This window comes from Macrobrachium rosenbergii, chromosome 55 (genome assembly GCF_040412425.1).
Source record: "Macrobrachium rosenbergii isolate ZJJX-2024 chromosome 55, ASM4041242v1, whole genome shotgun sequence".
Classification (NCBI taxonomy): domain Eukaryota; kingdom Metazoa; phylum Arthropoda; class Malacostraca; order Decapoda; family Palaemonidae; genus Macrobrachium; species Macrobrachium rosenbergii.
The window spans coordinates 54,761,561-54,787,370 of NC_089795.1; the positions used below are offsets into that span (position 1 = coordinate 54,761,561).

General features: G+C 37.4%; 2 protein-coding genes across 2 annotated transcripts in view; one reads left to right on the forward strand and one right to left on the reverse strand.

The window, feature by feature from the left end:
• The window catches only part of Gycbeta100B (guanylate cyclase soluble subunit beta-1-like), a 527,150-nt gene extending 511,979 nt beyond the window's left edge, over positions 1 to 15,171 (reverse strand). The window contains exon 1 of the mRNA XM_067098555.1: positions 14,880 to 15,171. Coding sequence (XP_066954656.1) covers positions 14,880 to 14,882 — 3 coding nt within the window. The 5' untranslated portion in view covers positions 14,883 to 15,171. The remainder of the gene's footprint in view (positions 1 to 14,879) is intronic.
• Gycalpha99B (guanylate cyclase 1 soluble subunit alpha 2) overlaps positions 1 to 25,810 on the forward strand; it is a 1,063,824-nt gene that overhangs the window by 590,657 nt on the left and 447,357 nt on the right. The gene's annotated exons all lie outside the window — the stretch shown is intronic.

Below are 25,810 nucleotides of genomic sequence, written 5' to 3' on the forward strand. Positions count from 1 at the left end.
GGAGTTATTAAGAATATATTAGCTGATCATCAGCCATTTCACGCTTTTTCTTGACTCTATTTCCATCCTTTATTTCTTCCAGAGAAGTAATCAACTGAGAAATTCTCTCTCTCTCTCTCTCTCTCTCTCTTCTCTCTAAAACTAAAGGCAAGGCTGTCATAGCAGAGTAACTAAAGTATTGCTCTTAGAATATATGATACGAAACGCAACTGATTTCTTGTTAAGCTAGCCTAGATATATATATATATATATATATATATATATATATATATATATATATATATATATATATATATATATATATATATATATATAAAATATCCAATTCAATTTACTTCGAATAATATATTTTCGTTTATGTTACCCACGACACGACGAACTTATCAAATAAAAATTCTTCTGGCAACATATACGAAAATATATTATTCCTGAGGTAGAGTGAATTGGATATTAAAGGACGTTTGTAGCTTAATGCTTGTATATGAATCACGCTGATGTGATGAAAATTTATTCATATATATATATATATATATATATATATATATATATATATATATATATATATATATATATATATATATATATATATATATATATATATATATATATATATATATATATATATATATTATATATATATATATATTATATGTATATATCAAAGAAATTAAATGTGGTACAAATTATGAACAGAGTATATGAACGCAAGGAAAGTGAAACTACGGAGTGCAAAATCTTTTGCATCTACTCTAAGGCCTTCTCAAAGAAACCAGTTTCTGGCCAAAAGGGCGGATTAAAGGAATAAAAACCCCCTCAAGAGCATAAAAGAGTCATTACATTTTGATGGCGATCTCCGGATGAGGTTCAGCTTTCAGGATAAACCCAGGTTTAGATTTTACCAGGGAGAGGCCAATGATCCTAACAAGAATTACTGACTGTCTCAAGTTTCTCTTTTGCATTTCCTCCAAACTTCAGGTGCAATGTGGGGTCAAGAGTGAATCCAGGTTTAAAAAAAAAAAGTCACAGGTAAGAAAGTCACAGATGAAAAGTCACAGGAAAAAAAGTCACATTAATCTTTCCTAGATAGTGACCCCCAAGGGTTTTAACCCGGTATGTATGAAATATTGTGAACTTTTACTTGTGACTTTATTACCAGCCACCTTAAATTAATGTGACTTTTTTCCTAGCCAAAATTATGACTTTTTTCCTGTGGCTTTTTTTCCTGTAACTTTATTTCCCGCCACCTCAAGAATATATAGACCTGAACTTGCACTGAAATTAATTTCATTCGCTAACTGTATAAACGGAGACTCTCGGATGTCTCTTAGGACGATATTTAGGCGTGTTGATAATGTAGTGCTAAGGGATCAATCAGTTTTACGTGATTTTTTACTTTGATGTAAAAAATCTCTACCTTTTTTTAACCAGTTGTAATCGATTAATTATGCTAATTTATGATTTTATATTCGTTTAATCTTAGTTTGTTGTAAAAACCAGTTTTATTATTAATATTTCTTTTTGTGTAAGTAGTGTCCTTCGTTTGTCTGCGAGTAAAAGCAGTACACACACATATGCATACATATATACGTACATTCATACATATGTGTGTGTTATAAATGTGGTAGGTTACTCAGTGACAGTATTATAAACAACCAAGTATTGGAAAGTTAGTACTCTGTTCTCCTGGTGGACACAGAGCGTTTTCGATCGTGACAGTGGAACCTGAATTCGATCGAAGTGTGTTAGACAGAGAAAAACTAAACTTGAAACTTTCTAAAATGACATAGCTTCCAAACTTGGCCATAGCAGATGCACTTACTAGTCCTAGATAACGACCCCCGAACTTTCCTGGAGGTCACTATCTGGGAAATATCCCAACTTTCTTTTGAAGTGTTAACAGCCTCATCATATACATAAATGTGATTATTAACTCACTATTGGCAGTCATACAAATGTTTACAAGATTTTGCAGTAATTCAGCACTTTATTTATTATATGAAATCGTGCACCAGGATACGAAGAATGCATATCTAGAATGATGGTCATGCATTTGTATGGTTGTGAAAGTGCACTTGACTAAAAACAACACTTCAGTACCGCAGCAGACATGATTTGGCTATATTCATCACTTAATCGTGTTCTTATATAAAAAAGAATATACTTTCCGATGACCGGGTTCCAATTATTATCGTCTCTGTAGCGCTTAACGTGAATGTGCATTTCCATTAATTGTGAAATATATTACACATTATTATCCGACCTGACAGTTACACAAACGTATAAACACCCAATTTAGGGGCACACACACTCACACACAGAGAGAGAAAGAGAGAGAGAATAAACCATCCGAAAGAGAGGGTTTAAATTGCGATTGTTTTGAATAATAGTGCGGATTATCAACCATGAATAGAAAAGCACGCCAAATATTAAAATATCATGCTTACAATGAACTAGGGTACATTTCATTTAAAAGCACCCCATGTGATGGGAAGCGGTACTCCATCGAGAAAAAGCAAATAGGAGGGAATTGCAGCGAACATCAATTAGAGATTAATCTGACGTTATGGAGTGTGGAATTCAAGCTCTTTGTATTTCCCACACTGCACCAGCTATCCTATTCCTCGCATTTGCTTCTCTTGCTGATTCGCCCATGTTTTTCTTCTTACTCTTTCTCTTTCTCCTTCTTGAAGGGGTGTTGCTTCATGATATTTGATAACGAACAATGTCTGGAACCATAATGGAAATAAGATTTTTTTTTTTTTCGTGAAAATGGTAATTCCTTCATGCCATTAAGTATTATTTTGCCGTGTCCTAATTACAGAATGCAGTAGATAGCAGTGGTCTGTTTTGGATTAGTTTACGATTTCTTTACAATTAAAAATTATTTTCCTCCGGTGCTCAAATCTTCGTCTGGTCATCATTATTATGGAAAGCACACTGTATCGGCTACTGCCACTAGACATATTCTATGCAAACTCTCTCAAGGCCAACTCAGCCTTCCTGCCTATGGTAACTATCCATGCTTCTTTGTTTCCAGTGTCCTTTCTGCGCTCAGTTGGGTGCGTCCAGCGCTAAAGAACTTTTGCAACTCAAGTTCCACCTAACTTCATTTTTAGTTTTCTGTCAAAAGAAAACTATTGAGATAACTGTCTGCCCGTCCTGCTTTTTCTGTCCCACCCCTCAGATCTTAAAAAACTGCTAAAGGCTAGAGGGCTGCCGTTAGTATGTTGATCATCACCCTATCAGTCATCAAACATGCAAATTGCGGCCCTCAACGCTCAGCTAATTTTATTTTATTGGAGTTAAAGTTAGCCAAAGGCTTTTTCGTAGCATCTGGACTCTTTCAGTCAACAATGCAATTACTGTTTCAGGGTTTCTGCTTTATTTTACCGCAGCATTGTTGCATAAAATTTTATTCTTGCGCTAGTCGTGGAATTCAGTCTTTTTACAAATTCAAGCATACCCATATTGTGCTCTGGGCACCTAATTCTTTCTTGATTTCGAAAATTGGCATATCATTCTTTTGAGACTGTTTCGTGATATAGACACAAGTCATGACTTCGAAATTCCACTACTCCAGGCTTTCTGGGCTCGCTTCTCTAAACACCTGTACGTCAGTCACATGTTGCATCTGTAAGCTCTCATCAACAGGGTGGAGGTCATTTAAATTTTCTTCCTTTCTTCTCAGGCATCCGCCTTCATTATTCATCACTGAACCGTTAGACTCGAATTCGCGTGATTCAGTAAACCTCCAGTCTTTCGAGGGTCTCCACACTTCTCCTCATCTTATGAAGCAGTACACTTAAGTCACTATTATAAACATCTCCATGTTCAACAAAATGTTAGATCAGTAGTAACTTGTATTCATTGCTTTGGTGTAAAATGTCTTCTGATAGAAATCTGATCAGAATTTCTCAATTTCTCACAACCTACTTACTAAGATTTTAGTTTTCTGTAAAAGAAAACCATTGAGATGGCTATTTGTATGTCCGTCCGCACTGTTTCTTTCCGCCCTCAGATCTTAAAAGTTACTAGAGGGCTGCAAATTGGCATGTTGATCATCCACCCTCCAATCATCAAACATACAAGTAGCATCCCTCTAGCCTCAGTAGCTTTTATTTTATTTAAGGTTAAATTTAGCCATGATCGTGCGTCTGGTACTACTGTAGTTGCCAACAACACAGGCCACCACCGGGCCGTGGCCGAAAGCTTCATGGGCCGTGGCTGAGGCCACCACCTGACCGTGGCTGAGTTTCATGGGCTGCGGCTAAGAGTTTCATGGGCCATGGCTGAAAGTTTCATTCAGCATTATGCGCTGTTCAGAAAATTCGATTGTGCCGAAGGAACTTTGGCACATTTATTACTTGTTTAAATCGATCTAGACCACAAGGGCATCAAGACAGTTATTCCTCCCTCTTTTGTTTACTAGGATATATTCTATTTCTTCAGAAAGCCATGAGAAAACTAGTGACCACAACAGGATTCATAACCGGCTGTGCTCACTAGATTAGAAAATGTTATCACTCTGCCTCTGGGAAATGCTGTGACTTGTATTAAACCAACTTCTTCAGTTATTCAGGCTTCGTAGTTACCAATAATTTTCCATATTTCATGAACATCTCAAATTGCCAGAAGCAATTTAAGTTGTTGCAGTGGCACTCTGTTTCTTAGTTAGGTTTTGGTTGTTGGTAACTTTCAGTTCTATTATGGGATTTTTTAGTTTTCAATAAAAGAAAGCTATTGTGCCGGCTTTGTCTGTCTGCCCGCACTTTTTCCTGTCCGCCCTCAGATCTTGAAAACTGCTGAGGCTAGAGGTTGCTGGGGTGGTATGTTGATCATCCACCCTCCAGTCATCAAACATACCAGGCCAGCCCTCTGGCCTCAATGTCTCAGCCCTGTTAAGGTTAAAGTTAGGCATAATCGTGAGTCCGGCAACGGTATAGAACAGACCACCACCGGGCCGTGGTTAAAGTTTCATGGGCCGCGGCTCACACAGCATTATACCGAGACCACCGAAAGATAGATCTGTTTTCGGTGGCCTTGATTATACGCTGTACAGAAAATTCGATTGCGCCGAATAAACTTTGGCTCTTTTTTTACTTGTTTATGTTTACCCTTCCTCGTGCTTTTCCTAATTTCTATCTTAGTTAAAGCTTATATAGGATTACCTCTGCGTGTTTTGATCATTTTCCTCTCAGTTGCATTAACTGCATTAACTATTCACTTTATTCTTTTATTTCCTTCCACATTTTTCGTCATTTGCTGGAACATTACACTGCACTTACAGCCATTTGCGGAAATATCTACTGCCAGTTACATGAGTATTTTTCATATTGCTTCACGTAATCACTATGTTTTATAACACTTATTTCAGTATTCTGATTATTTCATTCCTTTCTGCGTTTAAATTTTCATACTTCTTTTCATTATTCATGAAATTGTCTCGCTATTTATTGGTTGTAATTTCCCTGGGCATAAAGACAATAAATTTACATAACGCAGTATATACAGTCATATAAAATTTTTCATTGTCACATAGATGGTCGTTCACGACCTCACATCTACCAGAAAACTTTTTTCTGCCATTTATGAATATGAGATCTACACTTATTTGATTTCCAGCAGCCACTTGGAAAAGCCTAAGAGCAATATTTTCATGGTCAAAATGTATGGTTTGTTAGCTTAAACCTACTCGCAAGTTAACTGGCTAATAAAGCTTAGCAATGTATCAGATATTTTATTCCCTGACTAGCTGCCCAACGCAGCACTGCCCGGGAAAACTCTAAATGACAACTAATAATCTCTCTCTCTCTCCTCCCTAACACCCCCTCTACTCTCTCTCTCTCTCTCTCTCTCTCTCTCTCTCTCCTGTTAAGACAATTTGCTTCAGTCACACTGCCCAGCATTTTTGACATTTTATATTTGACCCCTTCTCACCCCCCATTCCCATTGGGGCTGAACTTAAAGGGCATTGGAAGTGTCACTGTTCATCTCAGCGACCTCGAAAACTGTGGATTAGATTAATAGAAGGAAAACCCACGCATTCACTAATTATTTCATTATTACTGTACAGCTTAGCTTTCTGATATCAAGGGCAAATTAGAACTTCTTTCGGCATTTTTATGGTCACAGATTGAATTTTAGCTGAAAATATGTTATTTTACAGTTTCATCCGCTTCACTGGCTAGAGTACAACAGACACTAATACTAGCAGTAACCACATGTGGCATATGCAATTCATCTGACTAATACTCTTGGGAAAACTAACTTCTTTATTTCCTAATAACTCAGTACTGACTAACTAATGGATATCAGAATTTTGTCATATAGTTCCATTTATTAGTGCAAACCATCCATAAATCTTTTAGTGCACAGAATAAATTTCAAGATTTCCTTTTGTCTAAATGATACTGAGTTCACTAAAGCTTTCCATCTAGCACTGAGCACACACTTGAAATGCCCAGTTTGTATTATAATCTTATAAGATAAATTCAGTGAAGTTCCATTGCTGTAGTAATGGCCGAGTGTTTGAGCCTCCATTTGGATAATTTAATTCTCGAAAGTTGGAGTACCTTACCGCGAGAGAGAAGAGAGAGAGAGAGAGAGAGAGAAAGAAGAAAGAGAAGAATATTTGCTATCACTTAGTTACTATTAATCTGGAATGTTGTTGTAATGACAATTACAGCTGGTGAATCCACCCATACGCATATGCTGATATGTATATATATATATATATATATATATATATATAATAGAAATAATGGTCACTTTTACCAGATGAATATGTAATATTAATAACTACAGTGCCCTGTTAACCTTTCGAATTCTTCACACTACAAAGCCACAAAGCCTTAGAACCAAATGCAAGAAGTATGAGGTAATTCTTATGCAATTCTTATACATATAGAAATATATATATACACATGCAAATGTATTATATATACATATATATATAATATACATATATATATTTATTATATATATATATATATATATATATATATATATATTATATTATATTATATATATATATAATAAAAAAATTTATGGCTTACCCCCGGCTATTTCAACTGTACCAACTACTCTGTCTACACTTTTATACTTTTTTTTTTATTTAGAAAAGCCGGATTACCTTCCACATCATCTATATGAGGTTATAAAAAGGACTTGTTTATTCACTGTTGATATTTCTTATGGATGACTTGACTGAACTGAGCAGTGATAAAAGTATCCACATCCCAAAAGACAATTCAAACACCGTTTTGTATGGATAAAGAGGCATACCTCAAAAATGGATACTCTATTAATTGGTATTATTATTATTATTGTTATTATTATTGGTTATTATTATTATTATTATTATTATTATTACTATTGTGTGTATTATTTCACAAAGGTCCCAATGACTTGAATCAAGCTTCAAGAATGTTGGTTTCAACCTCCCACCGCAGACCCCACACTGCAGCAGTGACTGATCATGATACAGAGCCAGTAATTTTTCATCGGCCTGGGTGAGACGCGAACCCGCGACGTCTGAGTGGCATTCCACAACACTAACTACTAAACCAGCGGAAGGAGTAAGTACCCCCTGAACGAAGTAATTCAGTCAGTGTTACTCAGTTTTCCAATAACTCCACATCAGTAGCATATTTACACTGCTTAGTTCAAAAGCATAAAGAAAATAATCCTTGAGACGTATAATGAGCTTTTGAAGGCTGTCTCTCGTCGACTTTCGAAATGTCTTACGTTTCAAAAACGCTGTCGCTCCTTTTAGGGGCTATCTCAGGCCCCTACTCCCCTTTTATTAATTAATTAGACCTAAAAGAAAAATTAAACAGCATTGCGGTCAACCCCAAGTCTCGATTAATAAGTTTTGATGCTTTTCTTTTACTTACAAAAGTGCCTGTTAGGTCGATGTAAGGGTATCCCAAAAGTGAATTAACCGGATTGAGTTTACCACTAAGAACCATTCAGTTTTCAGGATTAAATTAAGTTGCGTATTTTTCGTTGGAAGATTACTTCATATAGAAAATTCTATGAATAAGCCTCCTACCACGAGTATATGACGTTTCTTAAAAAACGTTTATTCCTAAGATTATTCAAATACCTTTACCGTGATTTCAGTAAGATGATACTCTGGCTGTTCTACTTAAGGACGTAGATGTAAATAACCTCTTCGAAAAATTGAGTAAGCAAGGCAGTCTTTCATATAACAACGCTTAAAAAAAACAAGTAAAAAATGCGCCGAAGTTTCTTCGGCGCAATCGATTTTCCGTACAGCCGCTACAGCATATAATCAAGGCCACCGAGAATAGATATATCTTTCGGTGGCCTCGGTATAATGCTGTATAAGCCGCCGCCCATGAAACTTTAACCACGACCCGATGGTGGCTATCTATACCGTTGCCAAGCACGATTATGGCTAATTAACATAAATGAAATAAAAACTTCTTTGGGCTGAGGGTTACAATTTGGTATATTTGAAGATTGGAGGGTGGATGATCAACATACCAATTTGCAGCCCTCTAGACTCAATAGTTTTTAAGATCTGAGGGCGGACAGAAAAAGTGCGGACGGACAGACAAAGCCGGCACTAAGTTTTCTTTTACAGAAAACTAAAAAACCACGCCTTTACAAAAGTGTCCTCATCAGAATAGTAACATTGTGTATAAGGTCGCATGTACGAACTGTGACGCATTTTATGTTGACAAGGCAAGTAAGGAATTAAATGTATGAATAAATCAACCTAAATATTCAGGTCCGCTGGTATAGTGGTTAGTGTCGTGGAATGCCCATCAGATGTCGCGGGTTCGCTTCTCTCTCAGGGCGATGAAAAATCACTGGCTCTGTATCGTGATCAGTTACTGCTGCAGAGTGGAGTTTGCGGTAGGAGGTTGAAACCAACATTCTTTGGAAGCTTAAATTTCAAGTCAATGGCCCCTGTGTGCTTGTTCCATGTGAATAGTTTTCTTCTACTGAAATAATAATAATAATAATAATAACTTTTAAAAAGAAAAACTCCCTTATTGTGCACCTGAGTGAAAAATCAAATAGAACTGACTGGTCTACTACAGAACTGACTGGTCTCATAGTAGTACAATAAGAATATGCAATAATATCATTACTAAATATCTATTCAAATCTTCATTATCGCAAATTATAAATGAAATTAATATCAATTTAAGTTAGGGTCTGTGATAATGTAACCCATTCTGCAAAAGATGTTCGAAGACTGAAAGGAAATGATAAAGAAACTCGGGAAGCCTCCTTAATGTCCTTGGCCTCTTGTCAGTTATTCCAGTGCCAAGGGTAATCAGGAGAGTTGTTTATAATCTGAAGAGCTACCTGACATGTAGTAATCCTGAGATAGTTACATACTCTGTCAATGTCAGTTGCTGTTTGTAAAATTAAATCTTTGTTACAGTCTTTTTTTGTATTGTACACGGTTTGCTTGAAAGTACCTTAGAGTATAGTTAAACGACCTTGCCCTCTGTATGTTCACTCTCATCACAGCCATATACTCTGTTTATACCTTTTGTCATGGTTTTTTCCGTGATAAAAGTAACATACACACACCTATATATACTGTATATATATACAGTATATATATATAGATATAAATATAATTACATATATAAATTATAATTACATATATAAATTATATATATATATATATATATATATATATATATGTGTGTGTGTGTGTGTAATGTGTATGTGTGTCAATATTGTATAAAACCAGTATTATGTGTATATATTACTTCACCACCCATTAATAAAAACGACACTGAAACACGTACAAAAAAAATGTTCCTCGGGTTAGATTTATTCTAGCACTTACTACGTTCATTTCAGCAAATGAAAAAACACTGTAACCTTACACCCTGGCTCATGCTCTGGAAAAACCATGAACAGATGTAAACCACAAAGAATCCTTATGAATTCGTTGGAATATTATGCAGCTCTTGATTACAGTTCAACTTGAATTGCAGGAATTATTCACGAATCCATTAATGTTAATTACTGCTCCATCATTTTGAAGTTATAGCGTTATGTGAGTCGGTTCGATTGCTCTCAAATTTCAGAATTGCAGCATTAGGTTATAATTTAGCAAAACTGCACGTAATTAAGAAAGGGGAAACCAGTAATGGAAAATTTTAGAAAATATTCTTACTCCCATGCAGCACTCCAGAGTCATTTGGCAATGCCATTTATATGTGAAAAAGTGGAGCTACTGATAAGAAACCCACTTAAAAAAACTTTCCACATTTTTGCAATAATAATGCACATATTCAAGAAAGGGGAATTGCTAAAGAGAAAGTCTTATAAAAAGAACGGTTCAGCTTTAATAACACATGAACTGTATACAAACTGTAATGCAAAGAGGTCAAAAATTCTATAATCTTATGCACCATTATAAGTATCCTAATATGACTTCATATTCTAGATATTTCTTATTCTTCCAAACTGTTAACGCCTCGAGATTACCATAGTCAATAACCGTATAAAACTCTCTCTCTCTCTCTCTCTCTCTCTCTCTCTCTCTCTCTCTCTCTCTCTCTCTCTCTCTCTCTCTCTCTCTCTCTCTCTCTCTCTCTCTCTCTCTTATTTTTCTGCCTTAAATTTTTGTTGGTATGCATTACGTGCGTATTGGTGTGTCTGTTCTGGCTGTATGCGATTCTGTGTAGTCTAAAAATAAAAGGCTGCAATAAACAACTGATATCCTACAAACACCCGTGATAAATGCTCCCTTTGGCAACAGAACAAAAGAGAAATACTAATTCAGGGAACTTTATTCACAGAGGATTAAGACTTTCCATGAATGCATAATCCTGCTAGACTAGGTGAGACAACGGTACATGAAGGTAACTGACAAGGGACAGCAAAACCTCACCAGTGCTGTAAACTGTCCTTACTGTCATTCATCTAATTAAAGCTGCAGAAATCGTATGTAAATGTTGCTGCAGCTCAACTGTTGCAATACAGTTTCTTAACGAATAGAAAAAAAACCTACGTGCTTCCTTAAGAGTGTGAAAATGAATTTGTAATATTATCAGTGTGACACTCTTTGTAAACGCATGCAAACAGCAGTTACTGGGAAATTTAGTTCAGGCGTAGGAATCTGTGCTGTTTTACTGGAATCAAATTTCAGTGCTACTAAAGAATCGGAAACAAACAGAAAATGCAGTCATAGTGACAGGAAAGAATGGGCAGCAGCAAAAAAGGTCTTAAATTTTCTGCAGTGGTTCCCATATTGCATTAAAAGAGAAGACTCGAGTATTCTCCTCCATACCAGGCATGCGGTTACTCGACGACCGAAGTTCATTAGGTTGAAGCCAGTGAAGCAGATACTAAAGCCATAGGCACATTTGCTTTGTCAGCTTTGATGCAACTTGGATTTGAGTAGCACATAACCTGTTTCAATATACAGTAAACAAGTAAAAAATGGGCCCAAGTTTCTTTTGCGCAGCGAGTTTTCTGTACAGCGTATAATCAGGGCCACCGAAAATAGATCTATCTGTCGGTGGCCTCAGTATAATGCTGTATGAGCCGTGGCCCATGAAACTTTAACCACGGCCAGATGGTGGCCTGTCCTATAGCGTTGCCAGGCGCACGATCATGGATAGCTTGAACCTTAAATAAAAGTTAGAAAAACTACTGAGGCTGAAGGCTGCATTTGGTGTGTTTGATGATTGGTGGATTGATCAGCATGCAATTTGCAGCCCTCTAGCCTCAGTACCCCACGATCTGGTGGACAGAAAAAGTGCGGACGGACAGATAAAAAGCCATCTCAGTAGTTTTCTTTTACAGAAAGCTAAAAAACCTAAACACTCATGTCTCATCTAGAGTTCATTGCATTGGGTGTAACGGGAGTTCGTTGGAGCTAAGGAAAAAGTAGATAGACAAAAGTGCATCGGTATTTTTCCCCGTGGAAAACAAGAAGTGTGGAATCCTGCCCTTTGACAGCTTCAGCGGGCATGATGTTGCATCAGCTCTGCAGGCCAAGCAACGACGCGTGACAGACAGACATGTGACGTGTGATAAATTTCTGAAGCCCATCCCAAAATTTAGTGGAGATTATGCGAACAGATTTCGTAACAGTCAGGGGATATTATGGAGGCACGCACTGGTGAGATTACCAGCCGCACAAGGTCCCTCCTTCAGGAGATGGTTCATAGAAGATGAAACATGGGAAACCTAGACTGCACTTACATGTTACACGAAATAGCAGAAGTTGACCGAACTTGTTTTCAAGTACACTGTCAAGGTCCTTGTGCTTCATCTACAAGCTCATCTTCCCTGGTCACTTTATTTACCTTTGCTGAATATAATTACAAGCGTGTGATTTTGTGAAGGTTATATAATGCCACTTTTCAGGGTGTCATTGTCTCCACTAAATGAATGTCAGATTAAAGTTATGATAAAAAGAAACATGTTGACTAACTGAGGTACACTGTTAGTGTTAATGTAGTGCTGTGTGTCCTCATGATCTAATGCTATAACAACACCGAAGCCCCTAAAAACTTTAATAAATTTTTATCCAAGTAATTATTTTGTTTACATAGAAATTCAGCTACCTGGGAAATGTTTCCTCTGAGTTTACCTACGAACAGTTTTTCTGAGAATATTTAAGTTCCAGTCACCGTCGTGAATAATTATGTTAGTTCCCTGCCACACTTTTTCCTCTTTAAATTTTTTACTCAAATCGCCCAAAACCTCCCGCCACTTACTTTATTCTTGACGATCTAACTTTTTGTTATGTTGCCTGAAAACTGTGCAGGTATGCCAGTGGTGTTAAGATTTAGAAGAGTTGCTGAATGTAGAGTCAGGAGAGAAGGCGGATCTAAATAATTCATGAGTAGATGTCATTGCAAATCGCACTTGTTTTTGGTAGTGACTGCTGAGAATTAAAAAAGTCAAATATGAGATGAAAAATTGGAAAAGTACCAGGAGTTGTTGGGACTTCAAGTGACATGTTGCACCACAGCATTGAGTGAGCAAGTGTATTGCGGATCTGCACATAGGTAGGCTGAAAATTTCCAGTGATGGAAAAGAAAATAACTTGTCCTGTAAGGAAAGGGAACAGAGCTAACTCAAGATTGTAAGGCATATATATATATATATTATACTAGCATATATATATACTCTATATATATATATATATATATATATATATATATATATACACACAATATATATATATATATATATATATATATGTAGTATGAGTATGAGGAATATATGTGGACTTTGATTTGAGTCATTTGGATAATAGCAAGAACTGATAGAACCAGTGATTGGGATATTAGACAATGAGCACACGAGAAGCAAGTGAATTTTTTTTTTTATGAAATAAATGATGACGATAAAGTTGATGGGAGCGCGCATTATATTGTTTGCCCGATAAGATGCAAGGAAGTGTTCAGACTGACAAAATGAAATAACAGAAGGGCTGCTAGGGCTGAAGTTCCTCATTGGACGGGTGGATATCGTTCTAGGCTAGCACTCTGCTGGGCCCGCTTTCGATTCTCCGACCGGCCAGTGAAGGATTAGAGGAATTTATTTCTCGTGATAGAAATTCATTTCTCGTTATAATGTGGTTCGGATTCCACAATAAGCTGTAGGTCCCGTTGCTAGGTAACCAATTGGTTCTTAGCCACGTAAAATAAATCTAATCCTTCGGGCCAGCCCTAGAAGAGCTGTTAATCAGCTCAGTGGTCTGGTTAAACTAAGGTATACTTAACTTTTTGCTAGGGCTGAGTACCGGGGCATTAGGCAGTGAAGAGCATTTGTTATGAAGTGTCTGCTGCGAACAAAGCATACTCTTTATAAATGGATGAAAACACCAACGCAAAGATCTAAACCATATTATTTTTAACAATGTTTTGGGAATCCTTCTAACCCGCAATCATGCTATGAGAAAGAATAATAATAAAAAAATATGCTTTATATTTTCACGGTTATTTCAGTTATCACTCATATTCCATTCCGTTTTCTCAAATTTTTTCAAACCACCGATTCAAGGCATCAGTGTTCACTGTCTGTTGTGAAATAAATTTCTTCTCTTGTTTTAATAAATATCAGCAAGTTTCCTAAAGTAAATATTAATAGTATATATAGTATATATATATATATATATATACTATATATACAATATTTATATATATATACATACTCATTTACACAATTTAAGCTTTCTTAAATTAAAACTCTACACACAACACACACACACACACACACACACACACATAAGATTGATAGACCACACACACATATCGTCTTTATATATATATATATATATATATATATATATATATATATATAAATATATTTATATATATATATATATATATATATATACTATATATATATATATATATATATATATATATATATATATATACACACAGTACATAAAGATTGATAGACAGATATATAATGTCTATGTTCATTTTGTTGGTTTATTTATTATTTACATCCTATAAATAATAAGTATTTTACTTACATTGTTTTCAAAGTTGCTGCCATAAATACTTTTATCCTCCCAAACAGCGCATGCGTTTCAAATCTGAACCGGAAAATCGTTTGTTATTCACTCGTCCTCACAAAAATAATTTTTAATCTAAATAAAAATAATTTGCCTTGTTGTTCACACAGGAGACCACTACAAAAACACATTCATATTTTGCGATTAAATTCGTATTTTCTATATTATCCCTTTGAACTATTAAGATAGATGCTTTTATGATTGGTCAGAAGTGACGCAACTTCAACGTGTAGGTATGCGCGGGAAGCAATGTCGTTTCATTATTTACCTCTGGACTTTCACGCCCAGATGATAACACGAAACCAGACACACATTATTATGTAATACTTACCATTCTGAAGTATGTCGGTAGATTATTACGGGGTGGTTCACTGTCAGTTTATCACTAGAATAAATTTTTACTTTTTCGAGAGGGGTCGCAAAGTAAAATTGATCGCGCGATGCTCTCACCAGGTTTCGAGGCGCTTCTGCTCCTGATATCTGCTGCCAACTCTTGAACGACAGGTCGTACGTGCGTAACTTTGTATTTTATATCAATTAAATTACTGAAATTATTAAACTGATTTACATCACTCCTAACAGATCGTATCTCAGTCACTAATTTCTTGCAGATACTTATGCTACCCATAACCCAAAAGATTCCTACGTCTGGCAGTGTCGATGCAGCATCCGTATGGCTTCCCCTCACGTACTTGCTCTCTTTCACTCTTCACACCCTTTCTCTTCTCTCTCTCTCTCTCTCTCTCTCTCTCTCTCTCTCTCTCTGTGTGTGTGTGTGTGTGTATGTGTGAGTGTGTGTGGGTGTGGGTGTGTATTCTTTAGCGGCACCAGGTAGGGAAAGATGGTCTCTCAGGAGAGTTCCAATAGATGGCGCTGAAAATGGTTTCCCCTCATACCTACGATATATCAGTCTCCCAAGTACAGTCAGTATCTTACTCGAAGTTCGATCCATGTCAAGACTAAGGGAAACTTTAATGAAAATTGTTATGTACAACTTTCCGTCTTTACGCTGTTTACCCGCTTTTTTATTTTTTTTGTTTTTTGTTTTTTGTCAGCTAAATATGCTGATAGGAAAGGACCATGATCGCTGGCCCTTACCAAAGACTTTACATTTCTGAGGAAATGGTTCGACGAGAGTGACTGTTGCTTAAATTTACAAAGATGTGTTTGGGGACCTGTTATTGATTACTTAAGGTGGGGGTGTAGACTATGTAAACCATAGAGAACAGAAGCCTTATAAAGGCTTCTAACCGTAGGTCTAAAATGACTAAACGTTAAGGTATGTGACGTTAGTTAGTGACGCTTAATGTTTGATCTTTCACAGATGATTATATCTTAATGTAGCTCATTGAAATTGCCTTTTTTGACAGAATAATTGTTTCTGGCTGGGTTAATGGTAAAGGTTATTAGTCACCTTTAATGGTTTAATGTTTTAACATTAGCTTAAATGGACTAGTCAACAGAGTCCTTTTATTTCTGACAGCGGAGAATATTGATATTACTGGGAGGTCATGCATGAGTTTAATCTAATTTTTTTCTAAACTAGCAATACTCCTTTGATAAATCAGTGTGTTTTAGACCGCTTTATATTTTAATAATTAATTAATTGTTGGGAGTTTTTTTGGCTTTTATATTTCCTTACTTTAGCGCAAATGAAGATACATGCAGGAAATAGGATAGAGAGAGATATCTACTTCAGTCTTTTAAAAGGAAAAACGTGATTTTTCACAGTTTTCAAAATGCATCACAGGAATAGCGAGCCTTCTTCAGTTCTTTATGTTCCTTTACGGAAGCGTTCACAAATAGACGAAATAATAGATGTTACCTGGTAGTATTTCCCCGCTTTTATCATTACATTTCATTCATCATGAATGTGTTCAGGCCGCCTCTTCACACATTCACTCATTTACTCTACGTGAATCTATGTATTTCGATGACATTGTTGAGTGACTGCCTCTTCACTTATACTGCCATGCTTTAGAATTATTCTCTTCACACCGTATGGTTTCCTCTGCTCTTATAACCTTAATTCCTCCAAGAGACAGGTTTATCACTTCCTTTGTGGTTAAGCCCCTCCTTTCTTTCTTTTTCTCTCGAATATACAGACATGATTGCCTTATGAGGAATTTTCCCATATATTCTATCAAACGATTCTGATACCGAATGTTTTTATTAAAGCTGCCGTATTTGATCTACCTAACTGTTGATGAATTTTCATCTGTACACTGGGCAAATAGCCTGCCAAAGTAGGAAGAAACGAACAACCATGCATTGACCTCATTGCGCTTTCGTTTAACATTTGGGCATCTTCATACATTGAACTTTATTACAATAGATACAGGACCCTCAAGCTCCTATTCATTTATACCCCGTAGAGGGTTAGTGCGGTCAGTGCACCTCATGCGGTGCGCTGTAGACATTACTAAAGGTTCTTGCAGCGTGCCTTCGGGCCCTAGCTGCAACCCCTTTCGTTCCTTTTACTGTACCTCCTTTCATATTCTCTTTCTTCCATCTTACTTTCCACCCTCTCCTAACAACTGATTCATAATGCAACTGCGAGGGTTTCCTCCTCTTACGCATTTCGAACCTTTTACTGTCAGTTTCCGTTTCAACGCTGAACGACCTCCCAGTGTTTGGCCTTTGGCCTAAATTCTATATTCAATTCACTGATTATTACTAATCATGATGGATAAATGCTCTTTGGACCTGCAACATTTCAAAACTCCCCCTTTTTTGTCGCAAATGGTACGTCCGTAGACCAATATTAAATCACCGGGTAACACACAGACTCAAAAATGTTCGAGTGAGCAGTATTTCGTGTCTAAACATTATGCAGAATTATATCAGTGTTTTCAGAAACGGGAATAAAATCTCGATGTTTATTGTTCTAGGGGTATTTTTTTCGGAAAGCACATGAACTGGAGGCAGTTGGAGTAAATTCTATATAGATATAATCTTATGCAAAATACGTTGGCTATAGTGCATGTGGACAGCATAGCATATAATCAGGCTGAAAGGATTGTTAAGTTAATGAATTTCAAGCACTGCAGAGCAATAATCAAGTTTATAATTTTCTATCACACAAGCAACTTGCCTCATGCCTGGGTTACATTTATTGCATTTTCCAAACCTTGATATAGATAATACAAAACAAGGTACTCTGGGATAGTATCATATAAGCCCAAGTTTAAAGGTAAGGTTTCAGATGTCCTGTGTAAATATAGTTGTGATAACTGTATTGCATCATTTATCGGAAAAATTGATGGACATTACCTGGCAGGAGTGCCTGAGGGGTTGTGGTATGATCCACAGTTGGTGCTAGAATCATTGTCGCTGTGCGCACTCATTAGGGCATGCCGATGGACAGGGCACCCTTGAAGAAATGCTTGATGTTTCCTGTCTGTTATATCATCGCTGAAAGGAATGTTAGTAGCTGTAGTGAAAAGAGGTGACCTCGTACAATACATTAAAGAACTGCTCGTTACTGAAAGACCAGGAGACCTGCTCGGAGCTGGTGCTGGGATTCCCGATGACACGCTAACAGCTGGCGTTGGATGGTTGAGGTGGAGGGGGAGAGACAGAGTTTTAAGATCTGGGAGAGGCAGTGGTATCTGAGGATGGAAGGGGACGGGGAGTGGATGAAGCAAAGGGATGGGGTGGTGGGAGGGTTGTGGGAGGAGGGAGAGTAGGCTGAAGAGGAGGAGGCTGGCCTGTCATCTCGGGGGCCTAAGTAGCCTTTATGTCTGAGGAGGAGAAAGTCTTGGAAAAGGGTGCAAAAGGGTAGGGGAACCCTGTGAGAGAGGATGTGAAATTGAGGGCAGGGCATTTCTGCTAGGTATCCCTTTCATCATGGCAATTTTTTGGGGTCGAACGAGACATGATCTGTTCCTTGCATGATGAGATCCACGGCAGTTTGGGCAGCAGGCAGTAGTGGCTCGTCTGACCTTGAATTTACCAAGCTGTGGCATGGCGGCAACTGTAGATCCCACAAGTTTCAAAACCTGTGCACTGCTGACGATGGTGGCTGAACTGCTGATACCTGTAACATCATAGACACTCTAGGGTGTAATCAGTTACAGAGGAGGATCCCTAGATATCAGGGTCTACTCTCATAGGTATTGGACCCCGAAAGTAGATGAATTTAAGATAATCTACAGTGGCCTGGCCACGTGGGGTGATTATGAAGTCATCCCTTAAATTAGGCCAAGCCGAAATCTGAAGAGCAGGTTTAGAACTTAAAATGGCGGCAACCTTAGCATAAGACATTTCAGGTGCAGGTGCCCCAGCTCTGGGATGGGGGAAAGATCTTTGAATATTATTTCCAGATTGTTGATGAGTTTGACCCTGGGGAACAAACTGGAAAGATAAATTCTGTACCCTCCTCTTCTTTTCCCTGTTAACTATGGTCCATCCTTAGTCCTCGGAGTCGGTCGTGGGAGAAGAGGTCGTTTTCAGAACAGTCAGATGGAACAGGTCCACTGATGAGAGGGGTAGAAGCTTACTCCATATTCCTCCTCCTGGCGGGGTCCGGGGCACTGGGAAGGCCGAGGGAGGGGAGATAGGACGATCTCTTCCGCGGCATCGTCATCTGTCGAAAAAGAAAAAAGAACACGGAACACAAAAAATCACAAGGAAAAAAATCTCCCTTCTGTAAAAACACTGCAAATTTGAAAAGTTGATGTTCACCACTCACCACTTTTCAAGACATGCCATTGGCGTATATGCCATTGGCGTATTCCTTCGACGGGTTAAACGAAGTCAGAGAGATACCGTTAAAACTGTCTCCCATTGTCACCAACTGGTTGAGCACCATGAAGCACGACACAGCGGTGCACAGGACAAACTCCAGGTTTCAATGCAAGGGCTTATTAGTATCTGCAGATGGCCTCTACCTTGAGTCAGTCATGAAGAAAAACTGGAGAGACAAGCGAAAAAGACTTTTCAACAGAAGAGTTCCTTTGTGGTTAGACTTGGCTCCTGTCATAGGTATATAGCTCTCTCTCTCTCTCTCTCTCTCTCTCTCTCTCTCTCTCTCTCTCTCTCTCTCTCTCTCTCTCTCTCTCTCTATATATATATATATATATATATATATATATATATATATATATATATATATATATATATATATATATGTACGTATTTGTTTGAATGGACTGAATAATCAACTACTGGCATGAGCGCTATGAATAATGATTACGCCCAGAGTTGGTTGCATGGTCTAAAAAGATCCCGAAATTAGTGGAAAACAATGCCGATTATCAGGGCCGGATTAAGACCCTTAGAGGCTCTAAGAACTTAAAAGATTTTGGCTCTCCCCTTATATATAAAATTCAAAATATAAACAATAATAAACCATAAAATAAAATTCTTTTTATCGGAATTCAAGAAAACTTACAGTAAGATGGAAAATAATTTTTATATTTGTATACTTCCACTTTATTTATATTTGAAAAGTTTTCTCCTGCTTTTTTAATAGCAAAGTCTTTGATCAGATCTTCAAAACTAATCGTATGTAACACATCTGCTTCCATACTTAATAGAGATAAGGCACCCAGCCTGCCTTTTTGCATAGTTGTTCTGATGGGATTTTTAATATGCTTCAACTGAGAAAATGAATGCTCAGATGAGCAATTTGTGACCATTAATGTTAAAAATACACGAAAACCAATGTCTACATTTGGAAGGGCACACTCAATATTGTCTCTCAATTATTTTATAAAGTTCAGCATGACTGAATCTTTTTACATTTTTTGTTGCACTGAACTTACGGCCCACATATGAGTGAAACTGCTGAAGCTCAGCTGGGAAATTACTGTTGAAGTCCTTTGGGTAAGCATCAATCAACTTCTGACGGCAGTGAGAATACCTTTCAATGTTATTGGATGATGAAGTGACATTATGTGGCACATCACTTAGAAGAGAAACTCTCTCTGCTATTTCTGTGCATTCTCTCCTCTTATTTTCGTCTTAGTTTCAGGTTGTCAACAATTGTGTAAAAGGTGGTGATACGATGTTTATCTCTGTCATTCAGATATACTGCTGGTGCATCAACGTCATTAAGTACCTTTTTTCTGATGTGTTTGCGAGTTGTAGCTGCCTTGTAGTCAACATCTGGTAGCATGTCGTTGGTAGCTGGTTCATATCTTTCAGATTCATTTCGTGAAGTACACAGTTGGTCAGCTAATGAGACATACAGATCTGCACACTTCTTTAGGTTCACATCCTCATTTTTAGGTTTACATCCCCATTTTGTAGAACTTGGCTTACTCTGTGAAAATTCTGCAAAATTTCATTCCAAAAATTCAATATAAAAACGAATTCTAGTTCTTGCATCTTATCTGCAATGTTATTTGCTTCTCCTCTAGCGTCTCCCTTTCGTGACTGGTCTTCGGCTATATATTAACATTTTAAGGAAAGATTTCAGGATTGCTGCTGTTGCCATAGAATGTGCCTCCCATCTGGTATCAGAGAAGGATTCTAAGACACTTTCATTTCCAACACAACCTTTAAGAATTTTCCACCGCTTCTTGAGGCTGAAAAACAGGTATAGAGTAACTGCACTATAGAGAAGACATTAACTGCCACTTTACAGCAGTCAGCAGCACTTGGGCCTACCAGATTTAGTGAATGAGCTGCTGCACAGGGCACATACATAGCCTTGTTTGTTACTGAATTTTTTTGCTTCATCCGTTTATAACGCCCAGACATGTTAACAGCGTTGTCATAAGACTGACTCTTACAATTTGAAAAGTTTAGCCTACAAGCTTCATGTAAGTACTGCATCACCTGATTTGCCATTTCCTCACTGGTATGGCTTTTCATTTCCAGAAAGGTTAAAAAGCGTTTAATAGGCTGTCCATCTTTTAAGTACCTAGGTAAAACACTTAACTGATCGATATGTTATAGATCTGGTGTTGAATCAACTGACAAACTGAAATAGCCAGAAGATTTTACTTCAACAATGAGCGCATGGACCTTTTGTGCCATTAGTTGAATGGTTTTGGACAGATAAGAAGCATTTCCTTTGCCAGAGCTTCCATATTTCGAAATGTGGCTTGCTAAAAATGGATCACACTGGCTTATGAGTGGAAGCAACCCTAAAAAATCCCTATTTTGCAATGATCGAAACCTTTCTTCTGTTCCTCGAAAAGCCAGGCCACGCTCAGCTAACATACGAATAACGGCCATGACACGCCTGAAGATATATTCCAAGTAATCACATTCCTCCTGAATTTGTTTCTCCAGCTGTTCCCCCAACTCCACACCTTGTCTGCAAGTTAAGTATGTTAGCATTGAGTCTCGGTGAGTACTGCTTTTTTCATGATAATCAGTTACCATAGCATTTCGCCAGTCACTGAGCCTTTCTCTTATAAGAAAATTCGACAAATTTTTAGGAGCAAACAGTTTACAAACAAAGTAATAAACTGATCCTGTTGATGGTGAACACATGAACCACTCTCTCTTGTATTTCTCACCATTGGCTTTTGTCCCAACAAAAAGTTTCTGTGAACAATACCGTACTGTTTGCCACTGCTGAAATGCCGGTAAGACCGTGGGGCAGTTACAATTACCAGATTCTAATTTTGTTGTATTCCCAAAATTAATGTATAATCATTAACCTCTGTCATTATTATTTATACTTCCGCCAAGGAGGTTATGTTGTTGCCGGAGTATGTGTGTTTTTGTTTTTTCTTCCTACTGACGTTGTACAGATTGTATACAAATTTCACAGTTAACATACAAAGTTTCCCTGCTCTCATTTAAGGGGGGAGGGGAATTTTTCCTTCGGTTTCATGATCCTTGGCGGAGGTCTGCACACTCTGAGTATTCTTGTTATTATTGTATATATATCTATGTGATTTTTTCATTTAATGTATGGGCCCCTGTTTGCGGATCCTGGTTCAGCTGCACCCTTTGCAGTATTGCACCATATGGTCCATGGACCTTGGTAAATTCGTGCTGTGGAAAATTTCTGTAGTGCCCCCTTTCCTCGATGCCCTAAGCACGTGCTTATTTTGCTTAATGATTAATCCATCTCTGCTACCTATACATCATCATCATCATCACATGTGCACATAAGTCTGTCCCGTACTTTTGTTTCAATATCCCCTCCAAGCCTTCATCTCTACTTAAGCATAAGAGCAGCCCATAAAAACCAAACGTAATCCTATGTCTACGTAGCTCTCTATCAATCGTTTTTGTCGGGTATAAACTTGCAAACATCAATGTCTCTCGCTCTCTCTAAAGTTTTCTTTTTTATAAAAGTAAAATGCACAGAACGATTGCTTGTATGTCTGTGTGTGGAGAGAGAGAGAGAGAGAGAGAGAGAGAAAACGTCAATTCTTAAGAGATGTAGTTCTTTCTAAATTAGTCTGTCCTTGTTTCATTACGAGCGCTTGCTTCTAAACAGCCTTAAAATTGAATATGAGGTTTGGCTTCGTAATTGCTTTGATCAGAAGAAGAGATTTGCCCTATATATCAGTTGATGTTTTTGTTATTGGTCTTATGCCAACACGGGTTTTAATTTTTCAAGCAGTACGTAAACATCAGTTAATAATTGAAATTTGAAGTAATCACTGTGTGGGGAAGAGAAAAACGAAGATTGTTTTGCGTTGCTCCTTAGCCTCTATGAAGTGGGATCCAGACTAGTTCAAAATTAGTAGTTTTGAAAAAAGCCAGGACCGAAATCCCTTAGCCAGGTAGGTTAGACATCATCATAACTTGCACAGCATGAGTAGTCTACTCGATGGAGTCAAAGACGAAGTGGCAGCAGCAATTACTAATGTTTTTGGACAGAGATGTCCAACTGAAAAATGTACGGTCTTGGATGGGTGTTAACAGTTGTGCTACATAATGATACTCTGAACACCACCACAATCCAGTAGTTTTAATCTGCTTTAATTTGTCATCGTCAGAATCGTTGTTCCACGACACCGGCCATTTAATCAAGGCGATGAAATTTAATAGTAGTAACGAATCACTGGCAGGGACAGGTATACTTGATCTGGTCATAGTGATTGCACTCCGGGCTGCTTTATCAACATCATTTCCTTTGTGCTTCCGTGTTCAGGGTTCCGATATATTTACACATGCACCTGTTTCATGTAATTTATGAAATAATAACCCGATTTGTTGGAATAAGGAATCTCTATGAATTATGTGACAGTTTTGAGAGAGAGGGGGCATTTTGAGTAACTGTTAAAGCCTCTTAAGTTTAGTATGGTGTAAAAGATCTTTCAAGTCCCTAAATCTATATACAATGCTCAAGAAAACAAAAGCCTATCTTGGCATAAACCCATCTACTTATGTCCATTTTTCTAAAGTCCCGTGACAGTAGTATCAAGCACACCTTCAATTGTTTAGAAAATCTAAAAAACTTACTTTGAAAAATAGAGGTTCATCACCACTATAATTTAGGAATTTAAAGAGACCACAAGGTCGTGAATGTCAGTCCTGGTTACAATCAAAGAGTCCATTGCAATCTTGGGAATCACTGGCAGACAAAAGTCCTTCATACTCTTCATCTTACCCTAAGCGAAGGAGCGCTTTATGCATGATAGTCCTGCTCAAATGAGGACATTTGTTTTCAGTACAAAGCAATCCTGTCCATGGTGTACTTGACAGTCACGGACACTGATTTACTCTGTTCTTTGTACCATAAAACCCCGTGTTGGTATTATAAAAAAGGGTCAACTCTGAAGGATATACAGTCCAAGTACCTTAGATGGCCAGCTGATAGAATCCCCACTAGGACTACAACAGTATAGTGATACCTAGTCTATTCGTTTTAGAATGAAGGGCAAAGAATACCTAAGGTAATAAACTTGTGTAATACGTCCAGAATAAAAAAGACAGTCATTTCAAGTCATCACCAACAAAGAATCCTTCATGAAATATATTTTGGAAACCAGGGCACACATAAGTTTGAGGATATAAACTTCAGTAATTAAAAAAAGCTACGACGGGGTACCGACGAAGGGCAGCTGGTTAAACATATGAGCGTTTTCTGAAAAGCATGAATCCTGGAGGCCAAGAACTAAAGGAAAAGTAAATTAATTCAAATTGAAAAATCAAAGACCTTTTGTTTCTGAAAACATTTTAAATGTAATAGGAATGCAAAAGCTAAAGAACATTAAAGGTATAGTGCATGAAAGACAAAGGCGCCCTGAGAGAGACTCCCAATGGAAATGCTGGTGCAAAGAACCTTTTGATAGGCGCTACTTTTTCCCAAGACATGGGACACGAACATTCACAAAAATACGTTAACATCAAAAGGCAAGTCACAGGAACACTCGAATTCTTAAAACATCACGACAGAGTGAAACAACCCACTATTTAGTTCTCAGTTGCTTTAAACACTCCGCATATAAGTCAGACAACCTATATACTTGTTTGTAGTTTTATCATGATTAGTCAAAGTAGTAGAATTCTTCAATGGTATTAACTATGTAATGACAAAATGCAGTAGATTTTATTTATTCCATAGTAACTAGTAAACCACTTCTGAGAAACTTTGATTCATTTTCCCTCTAGATTTCAACAGCTATGATAGTTTAATTTCAGATCATGGCACCTTTCCAATAACCACATTATGTGTTCACCTGAAGTCCATTCAGAGAAATATTTTTCAGTGCTTACAATTAATGTTCAGTAGTCATACTATCATGCTATTAAATATCTCAAGTAAAGATTCTCAAAACTAATAAATCAAAAACAGTAACAGGAATTGAGAATCAACACTAGTTTTCCACCATTGGTAACAGGTACATAAAAGGCCACTTGTGTGTCTTATAATTTGCAATAACCCAGCTTATACTTCTACTGCGATTAGTTATTAACAATTGTTACTGGTGGAGGTAAGAACGTTTAAATTTACATATGCATCATTTATAACAATTTATTGAAATTTCGAATAAGTGAAGCTTAATGATGAAGCAGTCATCAATTCCAGGTTCCAATTCTCACATCAGCCTTGCTTGGAAACCTCTTGTGAGGGGTAGCCCTTCGTTGGCTGAGTTGGTTGAGCTTCAGACTGTCACTCGATGGGCCGGAGTTCAATTCCCCCGGCCGGCTGATGAAGAGTTAGAGGAATTTATTTCTGGTGATAGAAATTCATTTCTCGCTATAATGTGGTTCGGATTCCACAATAAGCTGTAGGTCCCGTCACTAAGTAACCAGTTGGTTCTTAGCCACGTAAAATAAGTTTAATCCTTCGGGCCAGCCCTAGGAGAGCTGTTAATCAGCTCAGTGGTCTGGTAAAAC